General features: G+C 42.5%; 1 protein-coding gene across 2 annotated transcripts; it reads right to left on the bottom strand.

The window, feature by feature from the left end:
• Positions 1–5361: 5361 nt before the first annotated feature.
• LOC139414197 (transcription factor Sp7-like) lies at positions 5362–15870 on the bottom strand. 2 transcript variants are annotated; one of them, XM_071162086.1, is made up of 2 exons: positions 15804–15870; positions 5362–7571 (listed from the first exon to the last, which is right to left on the bottom strand). In XM_071162086.1, the coding sequence occupies exons 1-2, from the start codon at positions 15822–15824 to the stop codon at positions 6246–6248; spliced, it is 1347 nt and encodes a 448-aa protein (XP_071018187.1). In that variant the 5' UTR covers positions 15825–15870; the 3' UTR covers positions 5362–6245. The 2 variants fall into 2 exon arrangements, with proteins under 2 accessions (XP_071018187.1, XP_071018186.1); XM_071162085.1 differs by having other exon boundaries at positions 15789–15864.
• Between the last annotated feature and the right edge of the window lie 7170 nt (positions 15871–23040).

Raw genomic sequence — 23040 nt, 5'->3', positions numbered from 1 at the left:
ATTTTTACTTCCGTTTTCTGTTTGTCTGTTGCCAGTTCGTCTTGTCTCGTCAAGTCCTACCAGAGAGTTCCCGTGTTTCCTGTGCTCTAGATTTTGTTTTTCTAGTCTTCCCAGTTTTGAACATTCTACCTGCCCTAGGCCTGCCTGCCGTTCTGTACCTTACTGACTCTGCCCTGCATTATTGACCCCTGTCTGCCTTTGACCTGTCGTTTGCCTGCCCCCTATTTTGTAATAAACATATGTGATTTGAACTGTCTGCATCTGGGTCTTATCCTGATAGTACGAACTGGCCATGACTGACCCAATAGACTCGAACCAGCTCAGCGACACCATCTCCTCCTACAGAGCCACCATTGGAAGACAAGAGGAGTTACTTCACAACCTTATGGAAGGATTCCAGACCTTGGCAAAACCCAATGATGGTACTTTCCATACATTGCTTGAACAAGTTTGCGGATTGTCTATTAGACAGCTAACCACTACCGTAACCTCCCAGTAGCGTGTGTCCCCCCCAGCCCATCATGGCTTCCCGAGAACCCTGCTTACCTACTCCGGAACGCTTCGTTGGAGATTCAGGGACATGTTGGGCATTTCTCTCCCAGTGCTCCCTCATCTTTGAGCTACAGCCCTCTTTTTTTCCCCTTGGACTGTTTGAAGGTAGCATACCTTATAACACTGATGTCCAGGAGGTTTCTCAGCTGGGCTACGGCAGTGTGAGAGCAACAAGTCACTGTGTGTTTCAGTCTAGTGGAGCTCATGGCGGAGGTGAAGAAAGTGTTTGATTCTCCATTGTCCGAGAGAGAGGCCACTTGGAAGCTACTCCGGCAACGCCAAGACTCTCGTAGTGTGGCAGACTATGCGGTTGATTTCCGCACGTTGTCTGCCGAAAGTGCCTGGAACCCGGTAGCCCCGTTCGTCACATTCCTTCATGGGTTATCGGAGGAGGTGAAAGACGAGCTCGCAGCCCGGGAGCTGCCCATCAATCTCAAATCTCTTATCGCCTTCACCATCTGGATCGATGGGTGACTTCGGGGAACGTAGGAGGGAGAGGAGGTCTGCCGACTCTTCTCCAGAGCTAGACTGTTTCCCGCCAAATGGTTACACAGACTGAACACCAAGAGCTATCTGAATTGTGGAACTACAGCTCATTACATTGCTACCTGTCCTGTTAAAAACCTGACGCATCAGGAGGTATGAGTACACTGGTGGGCATTACGGATAATGTCCAGTCTCCCCTTACTCATACCCCTCTCCATGTCATACTGCTGTGGGTTGACCGGTCCAAATCTCTCCGAGTAATCCTTGACTCTGGGGCCGACAAGAGTTTTACAGACGCTACCCTGGTGTCTGAGCTGGGAATCCCCACTCAACCCCTCTAAATTCCCATGGATGTCAGAGCGCTGGACAGGCGTTTGATTGGCAGAGTCACCCACAACACGATTCCTATCAACCTGTGAGTGTCAGGCAATCACAGCGAGTCGATCCAGTTTCTACTTACCAAATCCCCTCAGGTACCCCCTCAGGTTGGGGTTTTCATGGCTTCAGAGATACAATCCCCTTTTTGATTGGACTGTAGGCACAGCCTACCCCGGAACGTCTTCCTGCGGGCTCAGGAAAACCCCTGATCTCTCCATCATCCCGCAGAATACCAGGACCTCCGGGAGGTTTTCAGCAAGGCCCGTGCCACCTCGCTTCCTCCACATCGGCCCTATGACTGCGTCATCGACCTTCTTCCAGGCACTACTTCACCTCAGGGACGGCTTTATTCCCTGTCAGGTCCAGAGAACAAGGCAATGGAGAGGTACATTGAGGACTCCCTGGCTGCAGGGGCTATCCGTCCTTCTGTCTACAAAACCCTGCGCTCGTGTATAAACTACCGGGCCTGAATGACATCACTGTTAAAGGTTGTTACCCGCTTCCACTCATCGCCTTGGCTTTCAAGCCTCTCTAGGGGGCTGCCATCTTCTCCAAGTTGGACCTCCGGAACGCCTTCTGCACCTTCATTGTGGCATCAGCCAGCCTGTCTTCCGGTTTTCACCCCCAATCTAACGGCCAGTCGGAGCGAGCCAATCAGGACCTGGAGACGACTCTTCATTGCCTCATCTCCGCCAACCCCACCACATGGAGCCAGCAACTCGTGTGGGTGGAATACGCCCACAACACCCTTACCTGCTTGGCCCCTGGTCTCTCGCCGTTCGAGTGTTCCATGGGTTATCAGCCCCCGCTCTTCCCTGAGCAGGAGGAAGAGGTCAGCATACCCTCTGCCAGATGTTCGTCTGCCGCTGTCGCCGTACTTGGAAGAGAGCCCAGTCCGCCCTCCTCAAGACCACCTCCAAGTATCGGCGACAGGCGGACTGCCACCGGACGCCTGCTCCCTGCTACCGTCTCGGGCAGAGGGTATGGCTGTCCACTCGGGATCTGCCCCTCCATGTGGAGTTCCGCAAACTTTCCCTCCATTTTATCTGCCCTTTCCCCATCTCTAAGGTCCTTAGCCCCTCTGCTGTTCGCCTTCTGTTGCCCCGCACTCTCCGTATACATCCCGCTTTCCATGTATCTAGAATTAATCCCCGGTCTCACAGCCCTTTGTCTCCTGTTGTACACCTCGTGATGTCATTCAGGCCTGGTAGTTGATACACGAGCGCAGTTTTGACCATTCTGCCTGCCCTGATCTGTCATTTACCTGCCCCCTTTTTTGTAATAAATATCTGTGATTCGAACTGTCTGCATCTGGGTCTTGTCCTGATACACGGAGTCACCCACAACCTGCCCACAGTTCCTAAAAACAAAATGGGCTCATGTATGGTGCCTTTGGTGAATCTCTTTAGTTCACCCAGTATAACTCAGCCTAAGGACAGAGCTCTCATGACAGTTTTCTATTAATGGTTAGGCTGTGAATGGTTAGGCTAGTAGGTTATGTAGAAAGTATTATTGAGCAACATGGGAGTCTCTATGGGAATAATTGAGTTTGGAGTGTTGGTATGGAATTACTTTTAAGCAGAACAAATGTTTTTTTAAGGTAATAAAACTGAACTGGGTCTATTCCTTCCAAACTAAATGTTTTCTCTCTGTTTTATTCCCTCTATCTTCCTGGCCTCACTGACCGATCAGTCTTGTTGTGGTTTAGAGAGGTCAGGTCCACCTTTTCCCTGTTCCCCTCTTCCCCCTCTCTCTCAGGTCTTATCTTGTTTTTAACTCTTGCCTGGTTGCCTAGCCTACCGTCAACATTCTCCTCCCTCTCTCCCCCTCCAGCCATCACTCCTCCCTTTCTCCCTCTCTCCCCAGTCTCCAGCCCTGTTGATAGACCCTAGTCACACCAGCAGACACCTGTACCTTTGTCCTGTGTTTAATAACCCTGGCCCTCTTACACCCAGGGGCTGGGGAAGCTCTGCTCCACAAGTTCCCATCAGCTTTGTCTGTAAACTCCATTGTTTCTGCAGCTATTCAGCCATACTAAAATAAAAGCAGGAAAGACTGTGTCATTAACATATGCTGAGGCATTCTAACAATCTATATTTCTTTTTAAAAGGAAAACATTGCCACAGGGACAAATCTGAGTGGCGATGATGGTTCATAAAGCTTGGTGAGGTTATTGAACTGTATCTCCATGTTATTCTTCCATGTTCTATCTTCTTAACTCCTAAACTTAACATGGTTTGATTGAATGTTTGCAATGAGGCCACGCAATGAGTTGGGTAGACAATAGACAGTGTTGATGGTTTTAACAGGTTGGTTAGGCGTCCTTTGGATATTTTGGACACTCTGTATCCTAGTTGAAATAGAGAATCCATGTTACACGGTTGTGAGTCTGGGGTAGGGGGTAGTAGGAGAGAGAGAGACATATGGTACAATTTGACTGTACCATATGTCAGTTTTTTGATTGTCAGTTTTTTTGTCAATTGTCAGTTTTTCACTTTCTATATATTTATCTTTTTATGACCGTATTTGAAGCTTCCTAAAAATAAAGTTAAGGTTACCAGCTACCACTGTTACCACCACTGCTGCTGTGCTAACCGGCTGGGGTAGCTATATTAAACAGGGAGCAAAATACCAGTTGTACAAGACTACTTAAAAGCCACCCTCCTCTCTACCCCCTGTCTCCACTCTGCCTTGCCTGACACACCCTACCCTCCCTACCCATTCCCCCACTACAAGCCTTTAATATGTTGTGGACTGGACAGCATAGAGCAGTGCGGCAGGAGCAGTGCACCCACTTCAGACCACTATAAACATGTCACTCCCTGATGACAGACTGGGCCTGGGGATGTTTTATAGAAATGGACCTCAACTACAGCTCATTAGAAGAGTTAAATTGGAACCATGAGGAATGGGAAGGGAAGTGTAAATGGAAGAGCAGGACAGGGGAATCTGTATGGGGGTTGGGAGTTGGGGGTGGGGGTTAGGACAGCTTTGAAGTTCTTGAGGAAAGCTGTCCTTTAATGTGACATGTTCTGAAATGTAATGTTGAAATTGTTTCACTGTATAACACACTGTGCGCAAACATATTTTCTCACTAATAAAATGTGAATTGAATCTCAAATATATAATTCTAAATGATAAGAAAAATAGTTTGGACTCAAGTAAGCAATTTTTGTAATCCCATGAACTGTGTTGTGCTGCCTTCCATCCACCAACCACATTACTCTTCCTTTCCTTTCAAAAGAAAATGTATTTAGTACCTTGTTATTGACAACACTGATGTCCATGTTCCTCGGTCTTCTCCCTCAACACCTGTTGTACATAACCTCTCTTGACAATCATTTAATTCTAACTTAACCTCAGTAATCCATACCTTCAGGTAGGTCCTCTCCTATGCAGAAACTATTCCCTCCAGTCCACATCCTCATGTTTTTTGTCCTTTATCTCTCTCTAACTTTAATTTTAGCCTTTTGTTTAGACACCTCCCTCAATAAACCATGCAATTACTTTCCTCCTCCATCTCCCTTCTTCCTCCCATTCCCTCCCTCCTTCCCTCACTTAACTGGACCATTGCTAGGTCTAATTGACTTTGTGAGGCTGAAGAGAGACCTGATTGTCTCCGTGGTAACTATAGTGGTGTAACTACAGTGGCGCTGTCAAAGGGGTTATTGTGTCGACCATAGAGTAAATCTCAGTCGACCGCTTTGTTTGTGGCGCCTGCAAGAAGATAATGAAGGTATTTTGGTTAAGAGGTGGAGGCAAGAAGATCAAGGTGGAGGGGAATGCATGCAGTAAGATTATGGCAATAGAAAGAGGGATTTAGAGGACAGAGGGATGGAAAGATGAAAGAGATATCCAGAGTTTATTATCAAAAATATCCATCATGCATTAGTGTGATAAATGTAGGATATGAAAATATACCATCTGATCACTATCTAACTTAAGTGTTTTAATATTGCTGTTGCAAGTGTCATTTTCATTACAGTTAGTTGTAAAAGAGGTTAATCAACAAAACAGAGAAGGGCAGAAAAATAACACTGCTCTAGAATCAGCCAAGCCACTAAAGGCTTTCATCAACTATCAACGTGGCAGGTGTGCAGACTTCACAATAGAAAGGTTATGTAGAAATAGTAGTTTTCAGAAACAACTAAACCTTCAAACACTACAGCACCAACAACAGCATCTTAGTTATAATCAATAAATAAAAGAAACAACAAAAATCTTAATTACTAAATGATCATCAATGGCCAGCTTTAACTTGCCATTTATTAGGCAATAATACGCTGTCTGCACAATGCAAGATCATCTTTAAGTCTTATAATATAAGACATAAATTAGATTATTTGTGTAAATAGACAATTAAATAATACATCAGAGGAAGCATACATACACACATTTGCAAACCCAAAAACAAAATGTATGCAGTATCAGATTAAACCACAACTTGTCTGTTTCTTACTGAAGTAATAAAGTACAAAATGAAACTTTATGGAGTAAGCAATACCCCATAAACTCCCTCATGCTATCTACGCTTATTTTCTTCTTTGGCTTCCTAGTAATTTTACCTCTGCTCTTGCAGAAAATGAAGAAATGTTGTGTGTGGTGGCTGTGTGTACATGTGTGTGTGTGTGGTCCACAGAATGTGTATTTTCAACCTGCCTGTCCGGTTATCTTGATCAATGTCAAATGCATCCTTTGACAAACAATGTCAGAGTGTGGGAAGCATGTACTAATACAAAATAATTATGTTTGTTTTTAGCTACATAGTTAACTTTGCAGCACAACAACGGTGCAACAACTAACCCTACAAGACAACATATAGAATGAAGTTAGATCTCCAGCAGTCCACTGCTCATTTCCACCCCATTGCCTGAACCAGTTTTCTCTCCTTTGTTAGTAGGGTCACTAGGGACTCCTCCATTATTCTGCATGGCCGTGTTGGGTTTATTGGGGTCTGCCATCTCCTCATTCCTGGTGTCCTGGGTCTCTCCCTCCCCGGTCTTTCCCTGCTGCAGGGCAGACTCTGCGTGCGTCTTCTGGTGCTTGCTGAGGTGGTCACTGCGGGTGAATCTCTTGTTACACAGCAGGCAGGTGAACTTCTTCTCCCGCGTGTGCGTGCGGACATGCCTCTCCAGTTCGTCGGAGCGTGTGAATCGCTTCCCACAGAACAGCCAGTTGCAGACGAAGGGTCTCTCTCCAGTGTGCCAGCGGAGGTGGGCCTTGAGATGCGAGGCCTTCCCATAGACTTTACCACACCCTGGGATGTGGCAGCTATGGACAGGCTTCTTCCTCAGGGATGCAGCTGAGGCCCCCAGCCGCTCCAACTCCTGGCAGTTGGGACAGTCACAGGTGGACCTGCCAGTGGTGGTTCCTCCATACCCTCGTGATCCAGCTGCAGGCTTCAGGCCCATCTGACTCTCCATCTGTCCCCCGCCGGACACCTGCTTGGGCTTGTACATGTCCTGAGGCAGCATGTGCTGGGAGGACTGGAGGAGGTGTGATGAGGAGCCCAGGCTCACTGAGGGGTACTGAGCTGCGTTGATGGAGGTGAAGTCAGAGGCATAGCTGGGCAGCTGGGGGCTGAGGGAGGCTTGGGGAGGGATGGGCTGGAGGGAGCCCTGGAGGCTGTCGGTCTGGGGCTGGGCAGCACTTAACCAGTTGGTGTTGGGGTGGACTTCCCACCAGGAGGATGTGGCATTGGAGGGGGCAGCGGTGATGCCGGGGTGGATGCCAGCCTTGTACCAGGAGCCGTAAGGGTGGGTCATGTCCAGGGAGGTGTAGACGCTGGTCAGACAGTCGGCTGTGCCGTGGGCCTTGGACACCAGCAAGGACTGCTCCTGGGACATGGAGGTCTGGAAGGAGTGGGAGAATGGGTTGTACTCAGACGTGTACCCCCCAGAAGACGGTGGTGGACTCTCGGTGGGTGTGAGTAGCCTCCCTCCGGAGCTGAACAACCCAGTATAGGAGTTCTCAATGCTGTCCCCTCCCCTGCCGTTCTTCTGGAGGTCTAAGGTCATGCTATACTGCTTCTTGCCTGGAACGGTGCTGCCGGTGCCGGTCTTTCCAGTTGTGGCTGAGTCCCTCACAGGGCTTCCAAACTTGTTGCAGGTGGCGGTTAGCATAGCAAAAGAACTGGAGCCATAACGACCTTCCTCCTAGAGAGATGAGGAGACAGGAGGGATTAGACACAGGAAATGGCTGCTACTACTATTGCTTCTGTCAGTGTCAACACTAATCAAAACAGTATGGCAGGCTGTTTTTTCTGCTTTCCCCTCTCATTCGTTTTTCAGCTGAATTTAAATGAAATGACTGTCTTGATGTAGGCTGCTTGTTTTGGCAAAGTGACTGAAGAATGAAAGAAAGTGGAAAATAGGAATTAAATGTGATTAGAATGTGAATTTTAAATACTATTTTTTTTTTTGACTTTGCAACAATTTAGCATAATCCTTCCCATAACCCTAACCTTAACTCTTAACCCTAACCCCTAACCCAGGGTTTCCCAAACTTGGTCCTCGGAACCCCAAGGGGTGCACGTTTTGTTTTTTGCCCTAGAAAAACACAGCTGATTCAAATAATCAACTAATTTTCAAGCTTTGATAATTTGAATCAGCTGTGTAGTGTTAGGACAAAAAAATGAAATGTGCAACCCTTGGGGTCCAGAGGGCCGAGTTTGGGAATCTCTGCTCTAACCTAACGTAGCATATCATACTAAAGCAGTCAAACGTAGAATATCATACTAAAGCAGTCGAGCGGTCAAGATGTAGGATACTATACGTCCTACAATTCGTATTTTATGATTCGACCTCTATTACATTGGTAGTAGGCCAATGTAATGTAACCTAACCTAACCTAATGTATATCATATCATACTAAATAGAGTGGCACACATTTTAGTAAAATATAATATGTTTTGATCTGAGACCAGGTTGCTCAATAAACCTCTAGCATGTATAGTGTACATCAAGTCTTAGGACTTTTAGGCTGATGCAGTGCCTTCACAAAGTATTCATACACCTTGATTTAATCCACATTTTGTTGTGTTACAGCCTGAATTCAAATAGATTACATTCATTTTTTCTCACCCATCGACACACAATACCCCATAATGACAAAGTGAAAACATGTTTTTAGAAATGTTTGCAAATGTATTGAAAATTAAATACAGAAATATCTAATTAACATATGTATTCACACCCCTGAGGAAATACTTTGTAAGAAGCACCTTTGGCAGGAATTACGGCTGTGAGTTCAAAGAGCTTCCCACATCATCGATTGTGCAACATTTTCCCATCATTCTTTTCAAAAGTCTTCAAGCTCTGACAAATTGGTTGTTTGTAACTGCTAGACAGCCATTTTCATGTCTTGCATTAAATGTTCAATTTGCCAGTAGATTGTCAACTTGATTCATGATGATGAATGCTAGCTTGCTAGCTAAGATGTTGAAAGTATGATGTTGACATCATCAGTCCAATCAAAGCTACTGTAGATATGATGTGATTTGATATAATTGTATCTGTGGCCAATGACCTTAAACCTTCCTGGATGGGCACTTCTAATGTAACTCTATGGCAGCACCCAAGGGGCTTGAATTTTCGAACTCCACCCTTCAATTTTGCAGTAATGTAGTGTCCCCATGAGTGGCAGAACACTGAGCCAATCACGGCGCTAGACTAATGTTCTCTAATAAATAGAGAACGTTACCAACCCCTGCACTCTGTATTTTTCCACTGGGTACCCCACCACAGAAGGCACTGAGCTAGGCTGAAATTTGGAGCTGCCTTACTCAAGAAAGCAAAAAAGAGACTAAGTTTGTATGAGGCTTTAATAACTCAATGATGATGATGATGATTGTGTTTACATTGTTTTTTGCAAACTGATATGTGACACGTATTAATGCCCCCCAAAATATTTGGGACCTGTTTTGCATGTTATTTTGGCATTAATATGTTTCACACCTCAGTTTGCAAACAATTTACTATATATACGTATATATATATTGTATATATATTGCTAATCAGGTGGAGCTCAAAACAGGTGGGGCAGCCTGAATGACGGGTCGCACTGTCCACAATACTAACCTAATTTACAGTGAAAAGAAGGAAGCCTGTACAGAAAAAAATATCTAAAATGTTCATCCCGTTTACAACAAAACAGTAAAGTAGTGCTGCAGAACATTTGGCAAAATAATTAACTTTTTGTCCTAAATACAAAGTGTTATGTTTGGGGCAAATCCATTACAACCCATTAATGAATACGATTCTCCATATTTTCAAGCATAGTGGTGGCTGCATCATGTTATAGGTATGCTTGTAATCGTTTAAGGACTGCAGAGTTTTTAAGGATACAACATTTATGGAATAGAGTTAAGCACCAACAAAATCCTAGAGGAAAACCTGGTTTAGTCTGCTTTCCACCAGGCACTGGGAGAGGAATTCACCTTTCAGCAGGACATTAACCTAATGCACAAGGGCACACTGGAGTTGCTAACCAAGAAGACAGTGAATGTTCCTGAGGACTGGGTTAAATTTTTTACATTTCAGATAAAGAATTAAGAGAAATTATAGATAAAAGGTATCGGTGCTCATCGGCCATTGGACATAAACATTGAGATAAACATTGAGATAAACATGAGAGGACTGCCTCTCATCCGTTCGTCATCCCTTTATGCCATAGTTTGTACATCTCAATTGTCAGTAGAAACCACATCTGTTTAAGCAAGTATGTAAGTTATATATTTTTTTAAAGGCAGTAAATGAGGCTGAATGAACTGTTTCGCTGCCAGACAAGACTCCGCTGATAGCCAGGTGTAGCAGTTGTAAGGTATAGTCCCTAACAGTTTGTGGGCACTGTTTGTCACCATTATAGTGCAATTAATATATTGTTTAGTGTTGTGTTGTGGCTTTGCTGGCAGGCATAATTATTATTTTTGTTTGCCCCACCAAAATATACAGTTGAAGTTGAAGTTTACATACACCTTAACCAAATACATTTAAACTCAATTTTTCACAATTCCTGACATTTAATCCTAGTACAAATGCCCAGTCTAAAGTCAGTTAGGATCAAAACTTTCAAAACTCTGCAGTCCTTAAACGATTACACGCATACCTTTATTTTAAGAATGTGAAATGACAGAATAACAGTAGAGAGACTGATTTATTTCAGCTTTTATTTCTTTCATCACATTCCCAGTGGGTCAGAAGTTTACATACACTCAATTAGTATTTGGTACCGTTGCCCTTAAATTGTTTAACTTGGGTCAAACGTTTCAGGTAGCCTTCCACAAGCTTCCCACAATAAGTTGGGTGAATTTTGGCCCATTCCTCCTGACAGAGCTGTTGTGACTGAGTCAGGTTTTATAGGCCTCCTTGCTCACACACGCATTTTCAGTTCTGCCCACAAATTTTATTTAGGAATTAGTTCAGGGCTTTGTGATGGCCTCTCCAATACCTTGACTTTGGTGTCCTTAAGCCATTTTGCCACAACTTTGGAAGTACGCTTGGGGTCATTGTCCATTTGGAAGACCCATTTGAGACCAAGCTTTAACTTCCTCACTGATGTCTCGAGATGTTGCTTCAATATATCCACATAATTTTTCTGCCTCATGATGCCATCTATTTTGTGAAGTGCACCAGTTCCTCCTTGCAAGCCTCCCCCTTTTTCCTCCAAACATAACGATGGTCATTATAGCCAAACAGTTCTATTTTTGTTTCATCAGACCAGAGGACATTTCTCCAAAAAGTATTATCTTCGTCCCCATGTCCTCTTGCAAACCGTAGTCTGGCATTTTTTATGGTGGTTTTGGAGCAGTGGCTTCTTCCTTGCTGAGCAGCCTTTCAGGTTATGTCGATATAGGACTCGTTTACTGTGGATATAGATACTTTTGTATCTGTTTCCTTCAGCATCTTCACAAGGTCCTTTGCTGTTGTTCTTGGATTGATTTGCACTTTTCGCACCAAAGTATATTCATCTCTACGAGACAGAACGCGTCTCCTTCCTGAGCGGTATGATGGCTGCGTGGTCCCATTGTGTTTATACTGGCATACTATTGTTTGTACAGATGAACGTGGTACCTTCAGGCATTTGGAAATTGCTCCCAAGGATGAACCAGACTTGTGGAGGTCTACAATATTTTTTCGGAGCTCTTGGCTGATGTCTTTTGACAAAGTAATGTAATTCATAATTTCACCATGCTCAAAGGGATATTCAATGTCTGCTGTTTTTTATCCACCTATCAATAGGTTCCCTTTGCGAAACACTGGTCTTTGTGGTTGAATCTGTGTTTGAAATATACTGTTTGACTGAGGGACCTTACAGATGATTGTATGTGTGGGCTACAGAGATGAGGTAGTCATTCAAAAATCAAATTAATCACTATTATTGCACAGAATTCATGCAACTTATTATGTGACTTGATAAGCAAATTTTTACTCCTGAACTTATGAAGGATTGGCATAACAAAGGTGCTGAATACTTATTGACTTCAGACATTTCAGCTTTCATGTTTAATTTTTAATTACTTTGACATTATGAGGTACTATGTGTAGGCCAGTGACCAAAAACATCTCAACTGAATCAATTTTAAATTCAGGCTGTAACACAACACAATGTTGAAAACGTCAAGGGGTGTGAATACTTTAATCAACCAGTCTTGCGAGAGCCGTGGGCTTAAATAAACATAAGGTTCACCAGTTTTTGATGGCCTACAAGGACATTTTAAACAGCATCAGGGACGTCAGGCCAACAAAGATTTGGAAAATAGATGAGACTGGAATACAAAATATCCAGAAACCGTTGCCTGTGGTGGTAACAAGGGAGCAAAATAGGTTGCATGGATGACCAGCACAGAGAGGGGTTTCACAGTAATTTGTGCTATCAGTGTAGCGGAGCAGTACGTACCGCCCCTCTTCCACCGGAAGAAGATGAACGAACAGCTGCTGGTTAGAGCACCTCCAGGGTCTGTGGGAAGGGTAAGTGACTCAGGCTGTGTCGACAGTACCATCTTTGACAACTGGCTCTACCACTTTGCCCACAGAGTTGGTTGCACCCCTGATGAACCCCACATCCTTATCATCGATGGGCACCACTCCCATAAGACCCTGGAGGCTTTCTTGCCAGCAAGAGTCCAGGGAGTTATTCTCATCACTCTGTCACCCCACTGCAGCCAGAAGATGCAGCCGTTAGACCGTACCTTCTTCAAGGGTCTGATGGCCTTTTACAACAGGGCAGGAGATCAGTGGATGACGACGCTTCCTGGGGAAAAGATAGGTATATACCAAATGGCTGGCCTCTTCGCAAAGGCCTTTAACAAGGTGGCCAGTGTGGAGAGAGGAGTAGAGGCTTCCGGGCCAGTGGGCTGTGACCTTTGAAAAGGACATCTTTACAGAGGCAGACTTCTTGGCCACGGAGTTTATAGAGCAGCCTGAGCCCATTGCCGGTAAGAAAAAGTGATCTAAATGAATTAAAAATAGCAGAAGCAGCATGGACGTGGTAGAAAGTGTTTATAGTACTAACACCGATGTATTGTTTTTGTTGTTTATTTTGAATGCATAGTCTCCATTCAATCACAGTGCTCTACCGCCACCGCTGCCACCTCTACCGCTGCCATCACTAGCTCTACAGTACCTCCACCTCCAGCAGCTCTAACACCAAAATCTCTACCTCCACCACATCTACCTCTGCCACAACCTCCACCCTGCAGCCTACCCTTGTTCCAAATGTTGTTTACAAAAAATAGTCAGCACTCATTTTAGGGAATATATATATTTATATATAGTGATTAGAAGTGTTTATTGTACCAATCCTCATGTGTTCTTGTTTGTTTGTTTGTTTGTTTTTGCTTAAACCAACAGCCAAAAGCTGCAGCAGTTCTATTGGAGTTGTCCCTGAGGCCGAAGCTCCAGGAGGAGAGGCCGAAGAAGAGGAAGGCAGGGTCTGTGGCTGTGCTGACAGCCTCACCTTACAAAAGGTTGATGGAGGAAAATGCTCGACAGAAACATCAACAACAAGAAAAGAGAGAGTAAGAAAACGGATCAGGTTCTTTAAAAAAGGTTGTCTCAAAGAAGGTTGTTGCAACACAACAAGCCACATCACCCACCATTAGTATTTGGTAGATTAGTAGAGTGTATTTTCTGTAAGGAGCTGTTTTCATTCACAGGTCGGGACTGGATTAGGTGTGAGCAGTACAGGATCTGGTTTCATGAGTAGTGCTCCAATTTCGCTCTACATAGCTTAATTTGTGACCTATGTACAAATTAGCATTGTGCAATTGCAGAGCATGAGAGATGCGACATCACTGTTACACTGAATTGGTTGAGTTATGATGTATTGTTATTGAATTTTAAATTCCAATGTTATTAGTTATATTCCATTCTAATATTATATTCCAATTAATATATTTTTATTTTAGGAATTCACAACAAGTATTGAAAACCTTTTGCTCCTGAATGTCATTTTAAAGACTGCTGGGATTTAAAATCTTGCATTATTTCAATAATATTTAGTGCAATTGTACATACTGGATTACATGGAAAAAGAACAACGAAGAAAGAACAAAGAAAATGAATGTGCAGGTGAGTTAAAACCTCTTAAGGATCTACCACTTTTTTTAAAATTTTTGCCTAAAATGACATACCCAAATTGAACCGCCTGTAGCTCAGGCATTGAAGCATATTCTTGATACCATTTTAAAGGGAACACTTTGAAGTTTGTGGACAATTTGAATGTAGGAGAATATAACACAATAGATCTTGTGAAAAGAAAATACAAAGAAAAAACAACTGTTTTTTGTATTTTTTTGTACCATCATCTTTGAAATGCAAGAGAAAGGCCATAATATATTATTCCAGCCCTGGCACAATTTTGATTTTAGCCACTAGATGGCAGCAGTGTATGTGCAACGTTTTAAGCTGATCCATGAACCGTTGCATTTCTGTTCAACATTTTGTATCAAGACTGCCCAAATGTGCCTAATTGGTTTATTAATAACTTTTCACGTTTATAACTGTGCACTCTCCTCAAACAATAGTATGGTATTATTTCACTGTAATAACTACTGTAAATTGGACAGTGCAGTTAGATTAACAAGAATGTATTATTTCTGCCAATATCAGATATGTCTATGTCCTGGGAAATGTTCTTGTTACTTACAACCTCATGCTAATCACATTAGCCTACGTTAGCTCAACCGTCCCGTGGGGGACCCACTGATCCTGAAGAAGAATTTCAAAATAAAATTGATTAAATGGATTAACCCTATGCCATAATTTTCTGCAATAACCACCATACTTTAAAAACACCCCTTTTCTAAAAACAACAATTAATTACATTCTTCTTAGTAGAGGCTAGTTACCCCCTAGTACCCTATAGCCTACACGATTATTGGGCAGATTCAAGCTATTAAACTTAAGACCATTTAGGTCTCTAGTCTCCTCACAGAAGCAACAAAGTCCCAAGGGGCGCCGCTTGGCTGTTGAGGGTGGATTTACCCGTCTCCCTAATAAGCGCCTGCTGTCGATTTGGCTTATCCTGTTGCCTTAGCTCCCGTTTCCAGGTTAATTGCTGTCAATCAATTTTCAATCCCCTCCCCGTTGAGTCTTAGCTTGTATGTCCCCTGCTTTAGTTTTGATGACCGGCAGAGATGTAGGCTAATACTTTAATTGCAGTGGAATCTTTTGGGAAGGGTTGGAGAGAGATTACATGTGTAACATAATGTAGCGTTTCTTGTTGATTTTGTTGTTGACTGATTTGCCAAACATGTGGGCTCCAAGCTGTCTTCTAAGCAGTAGGCCTAACCAAACTTTTCAGTAAGAATCTTCGGTCATATAGAGCTTCATGTTGGCCGTGTTTTCCTAGGTCTGCTATATCATCCAACGTGCCTAACGGTCACATTATCAGTTTGGATAGGCTAAGCCTAAATATTACAGCATTGGCCCATAACTGACATTTATAACATGCATTCCAAATGGCAATTATATTACCTACACTTTAATGCTGTTGATGACCTTCAAAATAAAGTCCTTGCTTTTGACAGATTTTTAGTCAGAGAATGCAGTTACGCACACAAATTCTGACAGATGGAGAGCCAACCGTTACATTTAGGCCATAGCCTTTAGGTTTTCACAATCTAATATTGTCTTATAAAAGCCTATTTGTAGAATGTCAACAGTGCAACGTTCTTTCTCATTTTCTCCATTACCTCAAGAACATAACGACATAACGACATGACTGATCGTTCAAGGAGCGCACTGAACAGACAGATATAGTAGCCTACCAGTGCGCATTAAGTTGACCTCGACACTCAGTTCATGAAAAATACAGCAGCAATTGGCGCCCTAACTGTAAAACAACTTAAAAGTTCATTCAAAAACACATACAAGTATATTCCATACCTCCAGGATAGATGCAGCCATCCCTGAGAAACAAAGTCCAAAGAGTCGAGAGGGAAGTTGGATAGACTGTTCTCTTCTCTGCTCGTGGTCCCAGGACAGTTTGGGAGAACTCCGGCACGAGCGCACAGACCTCTTTGGAAAGAGAGAGCCCGCCCCTTAATTATAGGGTCCGCGATCTTTGAAGATTCGCTGAGAGGCAATAAAGGAGAGAGGGAAGGGAAAAGGAGGGCATTGGAGGAGAAGAGAAGACATCCCACCTCCCAAAATTCAGATTGACAAATCCAGATGAATCTTGGGGAAATAAATGGGTGGTTGGCTATTATGGGGGCTATTATGAAAGAATAGATAAAGACTTCAATTGTCTGGTAATTTACACCCTGGTTGCATCAAAGCCACCACCATGCTCATTCAGGTTCACAATATAGTAACGCATGCGTTCTGTCAGCGTCAACATTATATAGGTAGCCTATTTATAGCCTACCTGCTAATATTAAGTAAAATAATATTGAACATCTTTGGCGCTAATGATGCATTGATAGAAAATATGTTTACTGGCAAAAGCATGTCTCCAAATAGGTCGAATCTTCAAATATAACAAAATAATACCATAATAGTAAAACGCCTACTACTTCAACTGCCCCTACTTCAACTACCCCTTACAGTTAATAATACCATTGGGTCTAGGCTACTATGGTCAATAATAATAATACTGTTATTAGTAGCAGTAAAGCTGCTTGCTTTCGGTTTTGTTGTGAATTAAGCCGGTCGGGTATGCGGTTTGCTTCACAGGTTTTATTGTTGAGTTTTTATCCCGCTTTCTGTTTTCAATATTCTGAAACGCAGTTAAATACTTTTGTAGGTATGATCTCTAATGATTGAAAGGATTCAACTGCTCGAAATTACAAAAAAAAAGAAATACTGTCATCAAATAAAATTAATTCCGAACACGGCTTTTAAGCTAATGGTTGGAGTAAAAACAAGAGTTTGTCTCCTCGTTTAGGCCTAAATCTCCAGAAAGAATTTCTGGAGATAGACCTACATGTGGAAATATTTACTACACTCCAACACAGCTGTAGGCCTACTTAAATTCATCTTCAGATCTGTTACAACATTATTTCTCCATAATTTTATTTTGCAAATAGCTGTGATTAGCAGACTACCTCATACAAACCCTGTGTCTTTCTTGAAACGTATATTTTATAGAGGATCATTTCCACCACCTGTCTTCCTTTATTAGTGGCTCTATTAAATCACATCCGCTTTAGCCGACATCTGCATAGTGGTTGGGTGTCGGAAGTGGAACTGCGTTATAGCTAGCTGTCAAATCCACAAGCCGCTCCATGCCATTAAAGAGGACATTGTTGGCTGCACTGCGTTGCATGAATTAAGAGAAATCCCATGTAGCCTTGTTCACAAATTCTGCACCTCGATTAGGATGGGATAAAAAAAAAACTCATTATTTAGTTGAATGATTTTTCAATTTGAGCATAAATATTTATATATAGCGTACATTTTATCGTTCTGAACTTCTAACAGGAGTGGGGCGGGTGTGCCTTCATGACTATGATCGCAAGAGCAGCTGCTCACCGATTTGAAGGCTCCAATGCAGTTCCACATCCGACACCACCCACACATCCTCTGTGTGGTTGTCTGCTATCGCCGGTTAACGCTTGATCTGAGGTCTAACTTCGATTTATATTCATACTTGAATGTCAAATAATGACTGCGACAGAATTATGTAGGCTATAGAAGATTGAGAATATGTTTTCAGATTATTACATTTGCATTTGAAATGTAGGCCAATCACCAAGAGTGCATAAAGCTGAGGAAAGTAATTTCAAATTGTTTCTAGCAAGCGAGAGAGACATTGTGTAGTTTGGGTGGATGAACAGGGGTTCTCACCTGATATAAATATATATATATATATATATATATATATATATATATTACATTTTAAAATGCATTTCCTGCAATTCTACACAGTTTATTATGCCTCTCTTGAGTGGTATTTTGAAAACAGTGGAAGGATATGAAGAATTGGAAGAATAAGTAATCACCATCAATTAAAGTATTTCAAGGCAAATATTAAGAAGACAAAATATGAAAACAATTTGATGCCAGTATTATAGTTGGAGTTTGCCAACCTTGTGGCCAGTCCACTTTTTTTTTTAAACTAGGCAAGTCAGTTAAGAACAAATTCTTATTTTCAATGACGGCCTAGGAACAGTGGCTGTTCAGGGGCAGAACGACAGATTTGTACCTTGTCAGCTCGGGGGTTTGAACTTGCAACCTTCCGGTTACTAGTCCAACGCTAGGCTACCCTGCCGCCAATATAGTAATTGAGTGTAAACATACCATGGACAAGAACTTACACTTACACTGACAAGTCACTGACAGAAGTATAGACGACGTGGTACTGTTTTTGGTTCCTTCGTTTTAGCCTGCCAGGGGTGCCGGGTCAGTGCCAGTGGCGTATTCATCTGGCTAACCGCCCCTCTCCATATACAGAACGTCAGAGTGGAGGGGCCGGTGCATGCGAGCAGAGCCGGACTATCGTCCCCCAACCCCACCAACATTTTTTTTGTACAATAATTTGTAGGAAAACCGCTAACTTTCTGCATTTCACATTTTTTTGCAATAGGGCAGAGAGAAAAATGTGCTGTTTTATAATGATATTCTACAAATTGTGTCATTGAGTATTGTTTTTGCAGTTTTTAAGCAAATTTCCTGCAAATCTGCACGTTTTGCCATTGATTGTGAAGTGTCCTTATGCTATCTGGGGCCCCCCGACCTCCAGGGGACCCCAAACCCACAAATATATACAATAATATTGTATATATTTTCGCCTATGATTAATAGTATTTTATACCCATCAGAAAAGTGTTTTAACTCAACCCCCTTGCGCTCCCTCCATTTCTCAGTGCACGTGCTGTGTTGCTGCAGGTTGTAACTCTACACCAGATATTTAATCCAACATGAGTGTAGTTGGTAAAGTGTAGTTGGTAAAATGCAATGTCATTGTTTCATTCGAGATTACCACTTTGTCAACATAAGCATTATTTTTTTCAAAATGAATTAATATGAATATAAGAAAAAACATGCATCACTTAAATCAGAAAGAAGTGCCATGCGGACACCATATACAAGTGCCTTCAGAAAGAATTCATACCAGAGCAAGTGAGCAGAGTTCAGCGGTTGCAAAGCCTGCTCATCGCTCATGGAGCAATCGTTGCACACCGCTCCAGCGCTCCATTCTACTGCATTCCTACAATCCGCTCTGCGCTCACAAGAATAAAAACCTTTCGCTCCAATTTCGCTCTATACTAAAATCACACTTTAACCAACACACATCTATCTATATTTGTGACTACCTGGACATAACAATTGTTTTTTAAGAATTTAAACCAAACCATATGGATTTGAATGAAAAGTATTTGAACAAACATGAAAAGGTGAATGTAAGAAGCGAACATATGTCATACTAAATATGTCATACCATGTCATACTAAAAAGCATATACGCACTAAATATGTCAGGAGCCAGACAGGGAGCCTAACAATGAACGGAAATTAATTATTTGGGCTATATTATTTCAAGGTCTAAAATAAATACATTGTGAAGCATTTGCTAGTGCGATACAATAGGCTGGTAGGGACATAAAGCGCTCAGCATTTAAACACCATTTTGTTGTATTACATCATTATAGTCTATCATTTGCCCATATAGGCTATGACTTACTTAGAATTAAATACAAATTAAACGAAAAATGACTTATAAGTGCCTTTGATACATTTTTAGAAACAATGAGTTTGGCCAGTCTGTGGCTTCAGGCTCTTGCAATGGTGCCTAGAGAGCCGGCCAGCAGCGGAGAATATGCCTCAGAGTTTTTACAATGTAATTTTTATAGGTAGGCCAATAGGTTTTTAGGGAAAATAACCCAATCAAAACGGAAAGTGGGAATATGCCAGGCCTATTCGGCCAACCCGATTATGGCCTATTATATAGATATAACTTTAAATAAACGCAACATTTAAGAGATCTGATTTTTTGTTTATAAATACATTGCTACAATGGCACTCTTAGTTTTCTACCCATCTCCTTCCTTTATTTTAGCATGTGCACATAGTAAGTACACCATCATGCTTTTGGGATATGTGTTTTTTCTGATTCCACAAAGATTATTTAGTTTTACTGCACTCCCTCTCTTGCTCTTGGTCTACGTCTTTGTAAATCACCTTGATTTAGCAACTGTGTTTTATCCGTTTTTTTAATGAAAATATTTAGCGAACTTCATGACAGTAGCTAAAGCAAAGGGCTATAGCAGCACAAGTAGACTACAAATGCATGCTGTGGCGGGCATGCCCTGAGCTCGTGAAGTGAGTGCCACTGGAGCGAAATTAGAGCGGACGAGAAGGCCGACGCTCCAGCCTTTGGGAATCTCGCTCCACTCTCCAGTAAAAATGGGCAAGCTCCGCTCCAGCAAAGAGAATGTGCTGGAGCAGAGCTTGCCCATTTTTACTGGAGAGTGGAGCGAGATTCCCAAAGGCTGGAGCGTCGGCCTTCTCGTCCGATCGTTATAAGGAGAGGACCAAGATGCAGCGTGGTATGTTTCCATCCTTTTATTTGGAAGAGAAACTTAAAGAACAAAAACAATAAAGCGAACAAACGAAACGTGAAGCTCAGAGTAGTGCTCGCAGGCACTAATACCTAGACAAGATCCCACAAAGCACAATGGGGAAATGGATACCTAAATCTGATTCCCAATCAGAGACAACGATAAACAGCTGCCTCTGATTGGGAACCATACCAGGCCAACATAAATATATAATTCACCTAGATAAACCACCCTAGTCACTGTCACGCCCCAACCAACATAGAGAATAAACAGCTCTCTATGGTCAGGGCGTGACACCTTGGCTTATTCCACATTGTGTTGTGTTACAGCCTGGACTCAAAATGGATTGAATATATTTGTCTCTCTCATCCGTCTACACACACACAATACACCATAATGACAAAGGGAAAATATGTTTTTAGAAAGTTTAGCAAATATATTGAACAGGAAATACAGAAATATATAATTTCTATAAGTTTTCACAACCCTGAGTCAATACATGTTAGAATCACCTTTGACAGCGATTACAGCTTTGAGTTTCTAAGAGCTTTCCACATCTCGATTGTGTAACATTTGCCCATTATTCTTTTCAAAAGTCTTCAAGCTCTGTCAAATTGGTTGTTGATCATTGCTAGACAACCATTTTCAGGTCATGCCATACATTTTCAAGCCGATTTAATTCAAAACTAACTTGGCCACTCAGGAACATTCACTGTCTTCTTGATTAGCAACTGTGTTTTAGGTTATTGTCCTGCTGAAAGGTGAATTCATCTCCCAGTGCCTGGTGCAAAGCAGACGGAACCATGTTTTCCTATAGGATTTTGCCTGTGCTCAGCTCCAATCCATAAATTTATCCTGAAAAACTCCCCAGTCCTTAACAATTACAAGCATGTCCATAACATGATGCAACCACCACTATGCTTGAAAATATGGAGAGTGGTACTCAGTGATGGGTTGTATTGGATTTGTGCCTTGTGGCATACAGGATGCATGTTTGGAATATTTGTATTATGTACAGGCATCTTTCTTTTCACTCTGTCAATTAGGTTAGTATTGTGCAGTAACTACAATGTTGTTTATCCATCCTCAGTTTTCTCCTATCACAGTCATCATTGGCCTCAATGTGAAATCCCTGACCGTTTTCCTTCCTCCCCTGCAACTGACTTAGGAAGGACGCCTGTATCTTTGTAGTGACTGGCTGTATTGATACACCATCCAAAGTGTAATTAATAACGCCATGCTTAAAAGGATAATCAATGTCTGTTTTGTTTTTTTACCAATCTAACAATCTTTGTGTGAGGCAGTGGAAAACCTCCCTGGTCTTTTTGGTTGAATCGGTTTGAAATTCACTGCTCGACTAAGGGACCTTACAGATACTTGTACAGTGAGGGAAAAAAGTATTTGATCCCCTGCTGATTTTGTACGTTTGTCCACTGACAAAAAAAAATTCAGTCTATAATTTTAATGGTAGGTTTATTTGAACAGTGAGAGAAAGAATAACAACAAAAAAATCCAGAAAAACACATGTCAAAAATGTTGTAAATTGATTTGCATTTTAATGAGGGAAATAAGTATTTGACCCCCTCTCAATCAGAAAGATTTCTGGCTCATGTGTCTTTTATATAGGTAACGAGCTGAGATTAGAAACACACTCTTAAAGGGAGTGCTCCTAATCTCAGTTTGTCGCCTGTATAAAAGACACCTGTCCACAGAAGCAATCAATCAATCAGATTCCAAACTCTCCACCATGGCCAAAACCAAAGAGCTTTCCAAGGATGTCAGGGACAAGATTGTAGACCTACACAAGGCTGGAATGGGCTACAAGACCATCACCAAGCAACATGGTGAGAAGGTGACAACATTTGGTGCGATTTTTCGCAAATGGAAGAAACACAAAATAACTGTCAATCTCCCTCGGCCTGTCTTCACAAGGTTTTCACACACTGTTGCTGGTATTTTGGCACATTCCTCCATGCAGATCTCCTCTAGAGCAGTGATGCTTTGGGGCTGTTGCTGGGCAACACAGACTTTCAACTCCCTCCAAATATTTTCTATGGGGTTGAGATCTGGAGACTGGCTAGGCCACTCCAGGACCTTGAAATGCTTCTTACGAAGCCACTCCTTCATTGCCCGGGCGGTGTGTTTGGGATCATTGTCATGCTGAAAGACCCAGCCACGTTTCATCTTCAATGCCCTTGCTGATGGAAGGATGTTTTCACTCAAAATCTCACGATACATGGCCCCATTCATTCTTTCCTTTACACGGATCAGTCGTCCTGGTCCCTTTGCAGAAAAACAGCCCCAAAGCATGATGTCCCCCCCCCCCCCCCCCCCCATGCTTCACAGTAGGTATGGTGTTCTTTGGATGCAACTCAGCATTCTTTGTCCTCCGAAAACGACAAGTTGAGTTTTTACCAAAAAGTTATATTTTGGTTTCATCTGACCATATGACATTCTCCCAATCTTCTTCTGGATCATCCAAATGCTCTCTAGCAAACTTCAGACGGGCCTGGACATGTACTGGCTTAAGCAGGGGGACACGTCTGGTACTGCAGGATTTGAGTCCCCGGCGGCGTAGTGTGTAGGTAGGCTTTGTTACTTTGGTCCCAGCTCTCTGCAGGT

This window comes from Oncorhynchus clarkii, chromosome 7, assembly GCF_045791955.1.
Source record: "Oncorhynchus clarkii lewisi isolate Uvic-CL-2024 chromosome 7, UVic_Ocla_1.0, whole genome shotgun sequence".
In the NCBI taxonomy this organism is placed as follows: domain Eukaryota; kingdom Metazoa; phylum Chordata; class Actinopteri; order Salmoniformes; family Salmonidae; genus Oncorhynchus; species Oncorhynchus clarkii.
The sequence above is the reverse complement of the archived record's forward strand: the minus strand, read 5'-3'. Positions and strand labels throughout refer to the sequence as shown.

Coding starts and splice junctions, on each gene's coding strand:
- LOC139414197 (XM_071162085.1), bottom strand. CDS start 15,824: ATGGCTGCATCTATCCTGGAGGTATGGAATATACTT. Junction 7,572..15,788: donor TGGAGGTATGGAATATACTT/GTATGTGTTTTT, acceptor TCATCTCTCTAG/GAGGAAGGTCGTTATGGCTC.